The 18,682-nt window shown below is 28.0% G+C and overlaps 2 protein-coding genes and 1 long non-coding RNA gene across 8 annotated transcripts; 2 read left to right on the top strand and 1 right to left on the bottom strand.

Moving 5' to 3' along the window:
• The first annotated feature begins 70 nt into the window (after positions 1-70).
• LOC128392105 (uncharacterized) lies at positions 71-8,967 on the top strand. Of its 6 annotated transcripts, none has more exons than XR_008325936.1 (3): positions 71-410; positions 2,573-3,751; positions 8,705-8,967. It is a non-coding gene; the product is annotated as an uncharacterized LOC128392105 (long non-coding RNA). The 6 variants fall into 6 exon arrangements; XR_008325934.1 differs by lacking the exon at positions 8,705-8,967 and adding an exon at positions 5,337-5,826 and having other exon boundaries at positions 71-326; XR_008325933.1 differs by lacking the exon at positions 8,705-8,967 and adding an exon at positions 5,463-5,826 and having other exon boundaries at positions 72-410.
• Positions 450-2,362, bottom strand: LOC128392104 (uncharacterized). The gene is made up of 2 exons (XM_053352088.1): positions 1,940-2,362; positions 450-1,622 (listed from the first exon to the last, which is right to left on the bottom strand). The coding sequence occupies exons 1-2, from the start codon at positions 2,216-2,218 to the stop codon at positions 537-539; spliced, it is 1,365 nt and encodes a 454-aa protein (XP_053208063.1). The 5' UTR covers positions 2,219-2,362; the 3' UTR covers positions 450-536.
• A 5-nt stretch (positions 8,968-8,972) lies between the features above and the next one.
• LOC128391996 (homeobox protein Hox-A3-like) lies at positions 8,973-15,790 on the top strand. The gene is made up of 2 exons (XM_053351965.1): positions 8,973-8,998; positions 15,106-15,790. The coding sequence occupies exons 1-2, from the start codon at positions 8,973-8,975 to the stop codon at positions 15,665-15,667; spliced, it is 588 nt and encodes a 195-aa protein (XP_053207940.1). The 3' UTR covers positions 15,668-15,790.
• The last annotated feature ends 2,892 nt before the right edge of the window (positions 15,791-18,682 follow it).

Raw genomic sequence — 18,682 nt, 5'->3', positions numbered from 1 at the left:
TATTTGAGAGAGAAAGAGACTGAGAGAAAAAAAGAGACTGAAGAGAAAGAGAAGAGAAAGAAGAGAAAGAGAAAGACCTGTTGCCCCCTTTTAGAAAATAAAAGAGGGGAAGAAAAGAAAGAGAAAAAGAACCGTGGGAACGTAAAAGAAAGAGAAGAAAATCACTTAAACTAAGAGATTTTTCTCTTCTCTTTCTTTTTGTAAGTAGATTTTTTTTTTCTCTTTCTTATTAATATCTTTTTCCATCCATCAAAATCTTTTAAGTAAACAATAGATGAAGAAATTGTTCTTCTTTAAGATGATCAACCTCATCCGTCACCGTAAAGGTAAATATCCAAATAGTGATCAGACTTAAGTCCAAAGACGCTAAGTTTACAATCACTTCAACTCTTTCGGTCAACGATAATCAGGTAAATGTAACTTTCAACATCTAATCCGATGGCCATTTTGATGGTTTGGTCCAAATTCACCAATTTTTAAGCTCTTAAGCCTAAGAAGTTAATCATCTCAAATAATTAGCATTTATTTTTCCCAATTTACATTATTCTGGAAACTGAATCAATATAATTTAGCAAATCGATTTGATTGTTAGTGTAAAGGTGGTGATATTTCATATAATTTTCATTAATTTTTATATATTTGTTATTTTTTTGATGAACTTTTTCACCATTTAACACATGAGTTAAATCAATTCTAAACTCTAATTCAAAACTTCTCAATTGATTAATCAGAGAGAACAAGTTAGGTGAGCCATGATTGAAGCAGCTATTGAGCTTATTATGAAATCCCTCAAGATGATTAGTTGTCCGAGTTCCAAAGTTACCAAAATGATTCCATGAATCCCTTTTAAAAATCGCATTTTCATTGACCCAAGTTGATTGAATGTAAAACAAAAATTCATCAACTCTTTCATCTTCATTTGTATTCAATTCGTTAATCAAAAACCAAGCTTCATCTAAATCACCTAATGATATTAAGGGAAGAGCTTTACACCTTTTGAAAAGAAGCCTGAATTCAGAGTTTTTCTCATAACAAATTTTTAGTCCGAGATTTTGAATCTTTCGATACAAACATTGTGAATAGTGAAAGTAACATCCATGGACATTAATTGATGGAAAGAATGATGTAAAAGCCTTTATTATTGCACATTCGAAGTCGCAATGTAGGTGGAGTGGGTTGAAGACTAATCTTAATCTTAATCTAATTTGTTGATTAATTATAGCGAGAAGGCGAAGATAAGTTTCCATTTTTTTATCAGGTAGAAGAGCATAAGCCGCCGGAAACATGTTATTATTAATTAGAATGTGAATTGTGAATAATTGATAAAATTGTCTAGGAACTGATGAAAATGTACCATCAACATAAACTCTATCAGAATTAGCTAAATGTGTCAGAAAAGTAGACGAACTGAAAACTATCATGTTATTATCATTATGAATTAAGAATGATTTTTTATCTAATGTTAATTGATAATCACTAGGAATTATTAAATTATTTTTATCAATTAAAGGGTAAGTTGATTTACGTTTAGAATACAAAGAAGATTTAAGATTGAGAAATTTTGGGACAATTAAAATATCTTCATTATTTTCAATCAGTTTCAATGTCCGATTCTCTCTGACCTGAGATAATAATGATAACAATAATTAACAATTAATAATAATAATAATAATAATAATAATAATAATAATAATAATAATAATAATAATAATAATAATAATAATAATAATAATAATAATAATAATGATAATAATATGATGATGATTGAGGTAGATGATGATGATGATGAGGTTGAAGATGATGATGATGAGGTTGAGGTAGATGATGATGATGATGAGGTTGAGGTAGATGATGATGATATTATATTATTATTATTATATTATTATTATTATATTATTTTCATTTAAATAATTATTATGTTAAAGTTTATTTTACTCACATTATTGAATATTTGTTTGATTGAAAGATTAGGAGATTTTTTAATTTCCTCGATCATTTGATCACGAGATTTGATTTTCTCGATTTTTTTGAAATGTTTATCATGAAAATGTTCAGTTGGTTCCTTGACTATGTTGATATCCTGAGTTATCACTGTAACACTACACTTTGATTCACTACACCGCCAATAACAACGAATATCATTTCGATTACGCAAATTATAAACAAAGTTATTGTAAACTAAATTAAAACGACCACGATTTGATTTGATTATTTCCATAGTTTAATTACTGACTGTTTGACTTTTGTATTCAAACTAAACAACTGACCTGAAATCTATTGTTTTTCTGTTTGTTTACACTTTGCCTCAAGGTGAGAGTCAAGAGATTAGGATTAAGAGCTTAAAAATTGGTGAATTTGGACGATACCCATTTTGATAGAGATACAATTGTCTAAATGAGAAGGTATTAGTGTCCTACCTGAGGGTCAACTTGACCTCTCATCACTTAAATTCAACTGAGTCAATGTTTTAGTGTTTCCGAACTCAAAGTCTTTGTCTTAACAATTGACCATCGATTGGCCTAATTTTGTTTTCATTTTTTTCTTTTCTTCTTTTCTATATAAAAATTAACAGGTTTGGATTATAAACAAATGACCAAATGTAATGTTTATATTGTTGATTAATTTTTCACCTCTTAATCTACTTTTTTGTCCCTTTGTTTATCATTTATATCGAAAGGTGAACAGATTGTCATCATGAGCAAGAAGATGAACTCAAAGACACTGTGAGAATATGTTGTTGCCTAATATCTCATGGAAAAAGGATCGTCATCATCATAATCATCATTGTGGAACCTTCTATATGAGTCTATGGTTTTAACCTGAATGCAGATGATTTTGTTTAAAAAAACAGCCTGTTGATTGGACGATTATCATCATGGTCCCCGGAGGTTCATCAAAAATCACTTGAAAAGTGATTTCTATCAAATGAAAAAGGGGAGAAAGTGCGAGTGAGCCATGAAAAAGAGTCTCTGTTGACATAATCCCAAAGGTATCTTGAGAAATGAAAATATCCTTGTGCAAGAAATATTAATACTCGTAATGATAATGTAAAGTGTAAGGTATTGTTTGGTGGTGGGAACAACAATTGAACCTAATCAATCTGTTGATTATTATTACATTTTTTTAAACAATTCATCTCAAGCAAACCATCAACAATCAACCAGATCCAATTATATTAAATGTCCCTTTGGGAGTTAAACATGTGATAATATACCAACATCATCTTCATCATCATCGACAACAACAACAACAACAACATATTAATAGATTATCATTTTATATTCCATCTGCCTTAGGATGCTAAAGTTTTTTCCAACCGCAACTTAAATTCAGTCAACATCAACTACAAACAACCGTTAGTTTATATACTTGATAGTTTGACTTTCATCTTCATCCTCTTCCTATTAATGCCTCCCTCTCCTTTTTTGTCAACTTCATCTCTCTCTCTCTCTGCTTTTTAAATGTCCTTCTCTCTCTCTCTCGTCAGTTTAAATCTTTCTCTTGCCTCTCCCTAATTCTTTCTCTGTCTCTCTCTCCCTCTCCCTCTGTCTCTTTCTATTCCTCTTGATTTCCTTGTCTCTTTGTGTCTATTTTCACTTTCCTTTTCCTCTTTACTTTCTTTTTCCTCTCTCTCTCTCTCTCTCTTAGCATCCTCATCATCAAATTTATCCTCTCAAACCGGAACTAGGAGCGTATGGGAAATATTTTATTTCATATTAAATAACAATTAACTTGATTGCTGTTCAACTTGGTAAATATTATCATCATTTATTATTGTTAATAATCAATGTAATTTACCTGATGATTGATCAATAGACTTTAATTAGATTCTCACAGAATTAGAAACAACTGTTGACTTAACCTCCTTCCAACAATTAAATATTAACCATAAACTTTTCAATTGAATTGTTAATTGAATTGATTTGTTTTAGTTAAGTTGATTAGTGTTCTTATCAACACTATTAACACTTTGATCAAGTTAAACAAGTTTCTTTTTCTTTAAATAAAGTTTAAAGTTTGACGATGATAAACTTGATAGTAATTAACTAATTAGCTAACTTACCAAATCTAAATCATGGTTACGGACAAATTAGATGAAAAAAAAACTTAATTTTATCAATTTTATTAATTTAGTTCCTGATCAAATTATCTAATTCATTGATGATTTTTGTTTTCTCACAATTTATAATCATGATCAAACTGATCGGAAAACTTTAAAATTAAGTTATCCTCCAATCAAAAGGGATAATTGTCTTGATAATTAAGACTTTTAATTGACTTTTATCATCATTAACAATCAAAAACTAAACTCTATCAATTTCTCAATGTTGATGTTGATTAATTAAATGAAAACTTAAAATCATTTTCTCATGAAATCATCATTATCTTCATTAACCTATTGATCCTTTATCTCAATTACAGTTAGAATTGTAAATTAATTAAACAAATCAACAATTAACTCGTTTAATATTGACTATTGATTTGTGTTTATCAACATTTCAAGTTTTAATTGTGCAACTAATTTTAATCAAATATTGATAATTAGTTAGTGAGTCAACTTCTTATCCATCAATATTTAATTATCAGTTCATCAATTGATTGTTGTTGATTAATTTTCACTGAGAATCTTCAACTGTTTGAGTTCCTGTTTAATTGTTGAGATTAACTCAGAACATGATATTTAATGTCACTTTAATTTTTATTAGATTAATCAGCCAATTGTATGAAATCAACAATTAACTGGCTGATTGCTTTTCAATTGAATGGTGATTATAATCAAACAACTTGAGTTAGTTTCATTTTTTTTGTTCCTTAATTGTTGAATGAAATGCGAAAGATGAATGATTTAATCATAAAATTGATTGTAACTACCGAATCAACTGATTTCAATCTTAATCATTAAATTTGAAGGTTGATTGAAAACTTGTTGAGGGCGATCCAAATACTGTCGCTACGATGATAATCACAGTTAATTAACAATCAAAACTGGTTTTACTCACTCCAATTATTTACAATTAAGGTTATCATGTTAACTTGAGGTTATGATGATAATGTTAATAAGAAACAATAATTATCAACAAGTTACATGAAACTAATTATTTCATGTTAATTTTAATTTATTAATACTTATAATGGTTCATTTGAAACTAATCCTTAAATACACTTCAAGTTAAATCGTTTAATTATTAGATTAAACAAAAGTAGCAATTAAAAAGTTAATCAAACTCAGAGTAGAAAACAAAACAATTTGAACAGATGAAAAACTTTCACAATTTTCTTAAAATGATCTTAATTTGATTTAGTCAATTTTAATATTTGTTTATATCTTCCTCTAGATCACAATCAAACTAATTAAGTTAACGAAACAATTAACAAACAATCAATTTGATTAAGAATCTGTCTCACTAGTGACATCTGTTATTTTCGAAAACTACTCAACTAGTGATCTTTTCTATCACTAGATGGAGATCATAACATGGAAAACTTTTTACGTTTTTATAAACATAAACAGTTCGAGACTTTTGGTGGGGACAAATTTCAATCGTCCGTGGCTCCATGAAAAAACTATTGTCTGAAAAAAATACAGAAAAATATGGAGACCAAATGTTCGTCATCATCATTTCCAGTTCTTACCATCGAAGGAAATAAATACACTCACTAGGCTGTTCATCGATAGAATCGACTTCATCTACGAAAAAGTCACTTTCTCCTGTGGGTCGCTGATTAAAGACTACATACAGGGTGTTTCAGTTTCCAACGCGTATCACGTAGATTCAATTAAGTGTGATAACAATTAAATTTAAATTGATGCCTTTTCCGCCAAAAGTTCAACAGTTTCTTCTGATTTTCTCAATGCTTCCTAAGCAACCCGAGCTTCTTCCTGATATTGGAATAACCTTCGCTGTAGATTAATAGCTTTAGCTTCTTCTCTTAATTGTTTTATAAATGATTCATTAACATTCATCATAGAAATAAAATTGTTCAGGTAACTAATATGACTTTGTTTTAAATGTTTGGTTTTAATAAAATAGAACAGAAGAAAAGAAAATATCGAGAGGCAATCTTTGGTCCATTGGGCCGTGGTCGGATTGGCGGATGATGTCCTTGGTTGTATCTCTTTAAGGACATCATTCCAATCGCTCTGAATTTCAGGCTTTGGATGGAACATGATTGAAAAACTTCTTTTTTTCAAAATCCGAACTGAAGACATTGAAAACAAGAAGAAAAAAAACAGATTAGAAAGTGAAAGAGAGAGGAAGAATGAAAACAAAGGGATTGAATGTCAGGTTAATAGAAAGTAACAAAAGTCACAATTAACATATAAATGAAAATTAAAAACCAGAAAATTAAATCAAAAGAAATAACATCAGAAAATCAACGCCATCTTATGGTAGAATGATGTTTATTATGTTTCTAACTACAGGGCTATTCAGCTATTTTCGCCGATGTTTTTTGCGATTTTCTCAGCAACTAAGAGTCAAAGAGACTCAAGACTTGAGTGGTATGAGTTTGAGCGATACTCAATTGTCATATACAAAGATCAAGGTCATTCAGGTCACGTGTAAAATAACGCGTTTCAAGGTCATTTGAAGGCATTAATATAAAAAAGTATGTGTGAAAACACCAATATAAAATTTTCAGGCTCTTATGTCTTTAGGGTCAACTGTTATGATAAGTTTTGTTAATTAAAGAATCTCAGTACCTTTTTAATTAAACTGCAATATCTTCTGATTGACAGTTACAACTAACTTCAAAATCTTAACCCAAGATGAATAAGTGTGGCAAATCATAGAATGACCATCAAATGACCTTGAAACGCGTTATTTTACCAGTGACCTGAATGATCTTGATCTTTTAATATGACAATTGAGTATCACTCAAACTCTACCAAGTCTCGAGTCTATTTGACTCTTAGTTGCTGAGAAAATCGCAAAACATAGGCGAAAATAGCTGAATATGTATTAAGTGAATTGGAAATAAGGTAAGAGGAAGAGGAAGGTTAAGACTCAACAAGGTTTGAGCGTGATGATCAACGATATTAGTTAAAGATCAAGTAAGTATAGTGATAGAAATTAGATATCCACAAGATTATTTGATTAATTGTTGATTTACGCCTTCAAACGTTTCCATTCCATTGCGAAGTAAAACCATTCGGAAAAGTTCAGCAGAACAGATGTATCTTTGTAAATGATTATTAGTAATCAATTCTGGTTGATAAAAAAATGATTAACTAAAGTCAATTGAAATATTAATTGTAATGGTCATTTGAAAATGATTAATATGATTGGATGATGATGATTATTATTATTACTATTCTGCTTGGTCAATAATTGATTTGCATAATTTACTAATATTTATCATAACAATTAAATTTTTGTTGCCCAGTTTGATTATGATTAACAAATAAGTTATTTATCAACAATGAAAATAAAGGCAACAACAGGAGTAAATTGTTTCTCATCAATTTTAATATCGACAGTTAGTTAACTGTATCAGTTTCTATTCATATAATATAATAATTATGATAAAAGAAGCAAAAAAAACAAAATTTGATCATTTAATTGTTCAACTGAGATGATAAATATTCAAACGGAAGTGATTTGATTTAGGTGAGTGGGAGAAGTGATAATTGACCTCGAGGGAAAACCTATAATAATAATGTCCAAATGTACTAAGGTCAGTCTAATGTCCACCTCGAACCTTAAATTATGTGTTGACCTTTTATTCAAATGAAAAAGTGATAAAGAGAAATCGCTAATCAATTATGATTAACTTTAATCTAATCAAATTGTCACCAATATTTTCCTATTCCTCTAATCAATCACAATCATAATTTGATCACATAATGATAACAATTAACGGTAATTGTGACAAGGAAAAAAAAACATCCAAAAGAAAATGAAATTGAAACTACTAACCTAATATTTTAAATCAACAAAAATGTGTTAATTGTAATGATAATCAGTGTATAAACTGTAGACAATTAAAACCAATTGGTATCAATTTTTAGATAAAAAGTTAAATCAAATCAAGTAAATGAAACAAATTGATTGATAATAATTATTGAAAATATTGATTCTTGATTGGTTGAAGATGATTTTGAAAAGGTAAATTGTTGAACAATTAATGACTAATTTGAAAATGAATTTTAAACATTGTTACAATTAGTGAGCAACTGATTGATTTGTTGATTGTTATCATTGTCATAACAATTAAGTTGTCAAATCAACTCAGATTTGATATTCTGACAAAATCATTTTAAACAAAAAAGTGGCGATTAAATGATTTTCATTAATTTCCATTCCAATGATTAAACATAATTAATAACAATCAGGTAAAAATGACCATCTAAATGACAATCATGTTAATCATGTTTAACAAACCATAATCAAATTGAAACTGAAAGGCCAATTAACTGACCTTTAAACTGTTTCTTTGAAAAAAGGTTGATCTTTTTGTGACCTTCCCATTCACTATTAGTTACTAACTAACAATTTAGCTTTCAACAATTTGATGTCTTCCTTTTCAATGAATATCAATATTTTATCATCATAATCATAATCATCATCTTCATCTTCATCTTCATCATCTTTTCATAACTGTAACAATTGAAGTTACAATACAATTACAATTACAATTATGTTAACAATTAACCTTTTCTTGTTTCCTTTTTTTATTTACTTTTCATCTCAACTGATAAAAGGCTCATCAAAACCATCATCATCCTCATCATCCTCATCATCATCATCATCCTCTTATCATCATCTTCATCATCTTAAAGTTCATCATCATCTTTTTTTTCTGGCTGTAATTGTAATATTTAATTCCTTGGGAACTATAACAATTACAACAATTAGTTTCCATTGTCATTGATTGTACTGATGATTGAAACGGAAAACGAAGGTTAATCTTCATCTTGATTAACAATGATGATCATGTTGATCGGTGAATTAAATCAATGATAAACCCTAATGATAATCAAATTAGTGGAAATAAGGTAAGAAGGAAAGTTAAGACTCAACAAGGTTTGAGCGTGATGATCAACGATATTAGTTAAAGATCAAGTAAGTATAATGATAGAAATTAGATATCCACAAGATTATTTGATTAATTGTTGATTTACGCCTTTAAACGTTTCCATTAGCGAAGTAAAACCATTCGGAAAAGTTCAGCAGAACAGATGTATCTTTGTAAATGATTATTAGTAATCAATTCTGGTTGATAAAAAAATGATTAACTAAAGTCAATTGAAATATTAATTGTAATGGTCATTTGAAAATGATTAATATGATTGGATGATGATGATTATTATTATTACTATTCTGCTTGGTCAATAATTGATTTATAATTTACTAATATTTATCATAACAATTAAATTTTGTTTGCCCAGTTTGATTATGATTAACAAATAAGTTATTTATCAACAATGAAAATAAAGGCAACAACAGGAGTAAATTGTTTCTCATCAATTTTAATATCGACAGTTAGTTAACTGTATCAGTTTCTATTCATATAATATAATAATTATGATAAAAGAAGCAAAAAAAACAAAATTTGATCATTTAATTGTTCAACTGAGATGATAAATATTCAAACGGAAGTGATTTGATTTAGGTGAGTGGGAGAAGTGATAATTGACCTCGAGGGAAAACCTATAATAATAATGTCCAAATGTACTAAGGTCAGTCTAATGTCCACCTCGAACCTTAAATTATGTGTTGACCTTTTATTCAAATGAAAAAGTGATAAAGAGAAATCGCTAATCAATTATGATTAACTTTAATCTAATCAAATTGTCACCAATATTTTCCTATTCCTCTAATCAATCACAATCATAATTTGATCACATAATGATAACAATTAACGGTAATTGTGACAAGGAAAAAAAAACATCCAAAAGAAAATGAAATTGAAACTACTAACCTAATATTTTAAATCATCAGCAACTAAGAGTCAAAGAGACTCAAGACTTGAGTGGTATGAGTTTGAGCGATACTCAATTGTCATATACAAAGATCAAGGTCATTCAGGTCACGTGTAAAATAACGCGTTTCGAGGTCATTTGAAGGCATTAATATAAAAAAGTATGTGTGAAAACACCAATATAAAATTTTCAGGCTCTTATGTCTTTAGGGTCAACTGTTATGATAAGTTTTGTTAATTAAAGAATCTCAGTACCTTTTTAATTAAACTGCAATATCTTCTGATTGACAGTTACAACTAACTTCAAAATCTTAACCCAAGATGAATAAGTGTGGCAAATCATAGAATGACCATCAAATGACCTTGAAACGCGTTATTTTACCAGTGACCTGAATGATCTTGATCTTTTAATATGACAATTGAGTATCACTCAAACTCATACCACTCAAGTCTTGAGTCTCTTTGACTCTTAGTTGCTGAGAAAATCGCAAAAAACATAGGCGAAAATAGCTGAATAGCCCTGTATTAAGTGAATTAGTGGAAATAAGGTAAGAAGGGAAAGAGGATTAAGACTCAACAAGGTTTGAGCGTGATGATCAACGATATTAGTTAAAGATCAAGTAAGTATAATGATAGAAATTAGATATCCACAAGATTATTTGATTAATTGTTGATTTACGCCTTTAAACGTTTCCATTAGCGAAGTAAAACCATTCGGAAAAGTTCAGCAGAACAGATGTATCTTTGTAAATGATTATTAGTAATCAATTCTGGTTGATAAAAAAATGATTAACTAAAGTCAATTGAAATATTAATTGTAATGGTCATTTGAAAATGATTAATATGATTGGATGATGATGATTATTATTATTACTATTCTGCTTGGTCAATAATTGATTTGCATAATTTACTAATATTTATCATAACAATTAAATTTTTGTTGCCCAGTTTGATTATGATTAACAAATAAGTTATTTATCAACAATGAAAATAAAGGCAACAACAGGAGTAAATTGTTTCATCAATTTTAATATCGACAGTTAGTTAACTGTATCAGTTTCTATTCATATAATATAATAATTATGATAAGAAGCAAAAAAAACAAAATTTGATCATTTAATTGTTCAACTGAGATGATAAATATTCAAACGGAAGTGATTTGATTTAGGTGAGTGAAGTGATAATTGACCTCGAGGGAAAACCTATAATAATAATGTCCAAATGTACTAAGGTCAGTCTAATGTCCACCTCGAACCTTAAATTATGTGTTGACCTTTTATTCAAATGAAAAAGTGATAAAGAGAAATCGCTAATCAATTATGATTAACTTTAATCTAATCAAATTGTCACCAATATTTTCCTATTCCTCTAATCAATCACAATCATAATTTGATCACATAATGATAACAATTAACGGTAATTGTGACAAGGAAAAAAAAACATCCAAAAGAAAATGAAATTGAAACTACTAACCTAATATTTTAAATCAACAAAAATTTGTTAATTGTAATGATAATCAGTGTATAAACTGTAGACAATTAAAACCAATTGGTATCAATTTTTAGATAAAAAGTTAAATCAAATCAAGTAAATGAAACAAATTGATAATAATTATTGAAAATATTGATTCTTGATTGGTTGAAGATGATTTTGAAAAGGTAAATTGTTGAACAATTAATGACTAATTTGAAAATGAATTTTAAACATTGTTACAATTAGTGAGCAACTGATTGATTTGTTGATTGTTATCATTGTCATAACAATTAAGTTGTCAAATCAACTCAGATTTGATATTCTGACAAAATCATTTTAAACAAAAAAGTGGCGATTAAATGATTTTCATTAATTTCCATTCCAATGATTAAACATAATTAATAACAATCAGGTAAAAATGACCATCTAAATGACAATCATGTTAATCATGTTTAACAAACCATAATCAAATTGAAACTGAAAGGCCAATTAACTGACCTTTAAACTGTTTCTTTGAAAAAGGTTGATCTTTTGTGACCTTCCATTCACTATTAGTTACTAACTAACAATTTAGCTTTCAACAATTTGATGTCTTCCTTTTCAATGAATATCAATATTTATCATCATAATCATAATCATCATCTTCATCTTCATCTTCATCATCTTTTCATAACTGTAACAATTGAAGTTACAATACAATTACAATTACAATTATGTTAACAATTAACCTTTTCTTGTTTCCTTTTTTTATTTACTTTTCATCTCAACTGATAAAAGGCTCATCAAAACCATCATCATCCTCATCATCCTCATCATCATCATCATCCTCTTATCATCATCTTCATCATCTTAAAGTTCATCATCATCTTTTTTTTCTGGCTGTAATTGTAATATTTAATTCCTTGGGAACTATAACAATTACAACAATTAGTTTCCATTGTCATTGATTGTACTGATGATTGAAACGGAAAACGAAGGTTAATCTTCATCTTGATTAACAATGATGATCATGTTGATCGGTGAATTAAATCAATGATAAACCCTAATGATAATCACAATTAAATCCCTCTGATAACACACAACAAAATTTACCTTTCATCCTTTAATCAATTATTATTGTAACTCAATCGCCTGGAAATTAAATATTAGATTAACATTAAAACTTTGAAACGAATGAAAAAAAAATGTAACTTATACGTTTTTTCATTCATATTATTAATCATTATGATTAAATCCATTTAACTTAACCAATCAAGTGAATAATCAAGAGAATGGATAAATAATAAGTAATCAATACAATGATGATCAGTTGATTCAATTACAATAATCAGCATTAAATTTTAATCCAATATCCACAATCCAATCCAATCCAATCAGATCAACATCAACATCAACAGTCAAACCTTAAACTCCTCTGGATGCTAAGCAATTAAACATAATTGTCTCAACTAATTAATCACAATCTATGCAGACAAATATCATTCTTAATAATCAATTGATTGTTAACAATCAAAAAATCACATAAAAAAATTATCCTTCTAACATTTATAATGGAAAATCATTTCTTCCCAAAATATCAACATACTTCATCTATGGACACATAATATTATATAACTTAAATGCCCTGGAGCAATTTAATATAACACTGGTATCGTTTTATATTATTGTTGATCCTTTTTCATACTTGAATAAGTTTCCAATTTCAATTCATTGAATGTTATCAAATAATCATAATCATATTTTTCATTGTTATCAATCATAATGATGATAACCGGAAGTATATTAATAAATATCATCTTTATATTTGATCTTATTGTTATTATATCTTCATCTCATCTTAAGCTGTTTCCTATTATCAAACTGGATTAACTAATTTCTATATCCATAGACTAATGTATTTTTTTTGCATGTTGATTGTTATCAAAATAGTTAGTTGATTCTGTTGGTGATTACAATTACATGATTTGATTTACTTTTCCCTCTGTGAGTTTAGTTGGTTGATTTTTGTTAATTGTCGCATTTCAATGAGTAATTAAATTGTTGATGGTTGTTATTGATAACTCTTGAAAATTACTTTGATTGTCCAAAGTCAAGTGGTCATCGATCAGTACTTAAATTTGTCAAATTGTTGTTAACTATTGTTGATGATCAATTAAGTGTTAACAAAGTGTTAAATGTTTGTATTGATCAAGATGAACAATTTGAAATTGACAATTTTTTCATTTTTAAACAACATTAAAGGGGCTCGTTAATTGTTGGGTTGTTGTTTAATTTAATCAAATTAAACTGAAGATTTTTTTAAATAATAACTTGATGATAACATAATTCTATATGCTTACACTAATTGAGAAGACGTTGTTAACAATTAACTAACAACAATAAACATAAACGATAATAAAATTTATATAGAAACCAAATGATGATAAAACTAAATTAATATGTAATTTGATTCAATCAACAGATGATGAAGGAAACTGATTATGATGATGACTGAATTGTAAACTAAATCATAGGCAATTAGAGTCTAAATCAGTTGAAATTAGCCCCTAATTGTTGTTAATGTTTGATAATATCAATTGAACTCTTTTCCTATTCAATTGTTGAATCGATTAATTTTTTTGCTTCTCATTCAACAGATGCAAAACTTACTAGAAATTGAATCTAAATTGTTTGCTATCAATTGAATTGAAATGATTACCTATTTTATTGGTAACCTATCATTAAAATCACAACAATTACAGTTGACGATGATCAAGAAATTTAACAAAACCCCAAATAATAATAATAACCTCTGACCCTTTTCCCTATGTGTTAACATGTAATTTTCACCAAGAAGTAAAAAAAAAACCTTAAGTTTCAATAGTTAACAATTGGCTCGTCGATTCAATTGTCCATTAATACAATTGATTAGAGATGATGATTAACTGATCACTGTTTGGACACAGAATTGTCAACAAGTGATGATGATTTTATTAGTTAAGTAAAGGTTGTCATCTTAAAAGGAGAGAGAGAGAGAGAGAGGGAGAGAGGGAGAGAGTGTGTGAGAGAGATGAAAATGATGATGTAGAATTGATAGTTTCTTCATATTGGAAGGTCCTATTTTGGATGATAAGGAGGATGAAGATGAAGATAATGATGATGACGAGATGATGATCCACCCTCTTTTTCATCTTCCTCCTTTTTTTGTCATCTTCTTTTCATCTCTCTCTTTGTTGTACTTTATTGGCTTAAGGCAATTTGAAGGGTGAAAACTTTTTTCTTATGCTCTCCCTATACTTTCATTGTGATGATTATTATTATTATTATGACAACAATCAACTAAATTGTTTTGGGACCTTTTGCCCAAGTCCTTTTACATTAACATGCTTAAATGGACTTGAATTGAATCAGAAATCACTTCGAAATCTTTATCTTCATCTCTATCATCCTTATCTTCATTTCTGTCTCTCTATCCTCTTGAAATCTTACCTTTCATTTGAAACTTTCATTTGAAACTCCATATCAATGTTTAAGATCCTTAGGTTCACTCATCTCCCTCTCATCACTTATCATCATTAGTTATTATCATTTCTCTTGGTGAATTGTGTCTCTCATCATAATCATCATCTAACTGTCAATCATCATGATGATGTCTTCATCATCAAAATCATTTTTTGTTGATTCAATTTTAAATTTATCTCCACACACTAATAATGAAAATGTTTACAGTGCTTCCAAATGTTCATCAACTTTAACAACAATTAACGAGAAACAATTAGATGATAAGTTAAAATTAAAGACAAATACCAAGGAGAAAAGTTTATCATCTTCTTCATCTTCATCGTCATCGTCTTCTTCCTCATCTTCTTCCTCATCGAGTCGCCTTCGAACTGCATTCACCTCAACTCAAATTGTTCATTTGGAACGGGAATTCACCAGGAACATGTACCTTTCCAGATTGAGGAGAATTGAAATCGCTCATTATTTGGATCTGAGTGAGAAACAAGTGAAAATTTGGTTCCAAAATAGAAGAGTGAAATATAAGAAGGAAATTAAATTACCACCGACAACAATTTACTCCTCTCATCATCATCATCATCATCATCCCATGAGATGCTCACCATCACCACCATCCGATTCCCACCATGAACAACAACAACATAAGTTCAATTCGTCACCACCCTTACCTCCCACTCCACCACCTCCATCAACAACAATGACCACTCACCTTCATCATCTTTCACCTTTACCAAAATTAACAACAATTAACCACAATCAACAAACAATTTGACAAATTTCTAACATGTAATCAAATTACAACTATTTTTGTAGCAAAGTTTTTCCATGATTTTTTTTTCTCAAACAATTAACACTCAATTAAAACTCTCATTGATTCTTAAATTGTCACTATTCATTGAAAATTGCTTCTAATTATGATCGGTAAAAGTTGATAATGATTCGTTAATTGTGATGATGATTAGCTATGAAATTAAAGTATAATTGTTGAATATTTCCTGATTAATTCCTCCGATTGTGTTGAGAAAAAAAAATAATAAACAAAATTATGATTGATGAGGTTTTCTAACAATTTAAATAACAATAATAACAACAAAGCCATTCAGATGAATATCAAAGTCATTTGTTGATTGTTGACAAACAATTGACACATTTCATGGACAATTGGTCACCTTTTATTTAGGTTTATCATTGGAAATGATTATAACAATCATAACAATCAAATTAACAGTTGAAATCAAGAGAAAGAGAAAGTGTAAAAAAAATCAACAATCAACGAGAATCAATAAATCAATTAAAACTAATCAATTGTAATGATTGGACGATTATGATTATCATGATTAAATCAGGTAGATCAATGATTTACACATTAATGGTTAAATTGAATTAAAATATATCATAATTGTATCGATGATCAAAATAATAATAATCAATATGGTTTTATGATTTATGGTTAAAGTTAATTGTTGCCATCAATTTTGATTGTATTAAAAATAATATATGTTGATGGCGATATTAATGACCACATGATCTGATATTTGAATTAAATTTGATTAACCAAATTGAAAAGGTTGTATAATGGTAAGGGAAAGGTTAAGTTAAATGGTAACAATCAACTTCCTTGATTAAATTAACACCAACAATCAAACAAAAAACTAACCTTGTCCTTGAAAAGTTTCAAATGGGAAAGTTAATCAAGTTAATCCAAAGAAATGAAAGTTAATCCGGATTTTGATTGTGATTATATTGATCTTTCTGATTATGAGATAAAAATGAAATTATTAAATTGTGTGAAGATGAAAGTAAATTGAGTTAATTATAATAAATAATCAGTAAATTGTTGATGTAAAGGGTTAGGTTGAAAAAAGTAAACATTGAAACGGGTTAACAGTAAAAGGGAAAACCAATTGAAACTTGATTGTTAATCATTTTTTATTGACTGGGAGTTTAAATTGTCTATAGGATAACTGTTAATCATGATAATGATAATGATTAAGGATCAATGGTTAATGATTAAGCTCTTGAAACCCCTTTGATTAAGATATTAAGTGGATTTGATTTATGTTACATTTTTTAAGTTGTTGATTGTGTTGAGAAACCGTTTTGGTTTTTATATGTTGATTGTTGGTCCAATGTTTTGATTGCTTTTCCCAATCGTTTTGATTGTTGATCATTATTTAATTTAATTGTTTCCACCTATATTTATGTTTACAGTTAGCAAAGGATTAAATGGTCTGAACATAATATATTTTATGTGACAATTAAATTTAATAATCATTTGAAATCTTAACCCATTAACTTTTTTATTTCATTTCTCTCAGGGTTAACTTATTATTCAATGGCAAGGGTTAGGATCCTTTTTTTTTATTAATCATTACAATCAATTGTTATTATCACAATTTGAATTATGATTTAATATAAATATGATTCCTTAAATAAATTGGTTGGGTTCGTTTAATTGTTACCAATCATCACACGTCTCGTTGATCAAATATTAACCAAATGAAAGTGTGATGGTTAATTTGGTTTGATTGTTCATCTTTTCAAATCGCCATTAAGATTAAATTGGTTGATCAAAATTAAGATGAATTTTAATTGTGACTAAAGTTTTCATCATCTAATTAGTTTCATTACATTAGCTAATTGTGTTTACTATTGTTTTGTTTTTATTTATCAATCTACTGATTATTATTAGCTTATGTAATTGATTTAGTTGCATAATAACAATTAGTAATTAATTTTCGTATGAAATTGATCAACCTGATTGATCAATTAGTTTTAATTGTGTTGACAATTTAAAATCTCTCATTGATTTACTTAAATATAGCATTGGTAAAAATAGCCACAATTAACGTCATTCAATGATAGTTAAACAATTAAATCTAATTGTTGGGTAATGATAATTGATTAGCTTTTTTATTTCACATAAATAACTTACAATTATTATCAATCTGTGAGTAATTGTTACAATTAACAAGATTTGATAGTGTTAATATTAGTAATTAACTAAGAATAATGATCAATTTAATTGTGATTACAATTAAGAGATATAAATAGTTGCTCGTTTATTTAATTATGGATGAAATAAAATGATTTTTAATTGATAGTTAATTGCAAGTAAATTGATAATCAGTTGATTGTTGTACTGATTAGTTAATAAATTTTGGTGTTTTTTTTGCATTGTTTACATTTATGATAACCTTTTTTTTTATCTCTAATTAATTATCTGATCATTATTGTGATGATTAGTTAATTGGTTGACCTTAAGGTGCTAAGTGTTTTCGGTGTGTGTAGATTATAATTTAATTTAAGATCACAATTAGTACACAATTTGATCATTTGCCGTTTAGATTAAGGATAACATGAGTTTATCTTAAGATTAGATTAAGTTTTTTTCTGTTGTTTAATTTAAGTCGTTTTCCGGTTCAATAAGAGTTAATTGTTTGACTTAATTAAAGGTTATTTAACTTGATTGATTAATTGTTTTCCAGAAAAAAAAACAAAATTAACTAATTGGGTGATGAAATTTTTCAGTTTAATTTCAATGTAATCATCAATTTTAATCAGGAAAAGTTGTCAAATTGTTACATTGATTTTTATAAGTTAATCATTAGATTAACAAACTAATTTGATTAGGATAAATTTCACTGATTTTTGATCAGTTATCATTGTGAAGTTGATTAAAAGTAGCAATTTATCAATACATTTTGTTTGATTGAAAGGGTAAAGGTTTGATTTTCATCAGAACCTTGAAAATTTCAATGATTCTGTTATTGATTTGATTGTTGGT

Source organism: Panonychus citri, unplaced genomic scaffold, assembly GCF_014898815.1.
Source record: "Panonychus citri isolate SS breed McGregor unplaced genomic scaffold, ASM1489881v1 Contig00135, whole genome shotgun sequence".
Taxonomy (NCBI): Eukaryota; Metazoa; Arthropoda; class Arachnida; order Trombidiformes; family Tetranychidae; genus Panonychus; species Panonychus citri.
The sequence above is the reverse complement of the archived record's forward strand: the minus strand, read 5'-3'. Positions and strand labels throughout refer to the sequence as shown.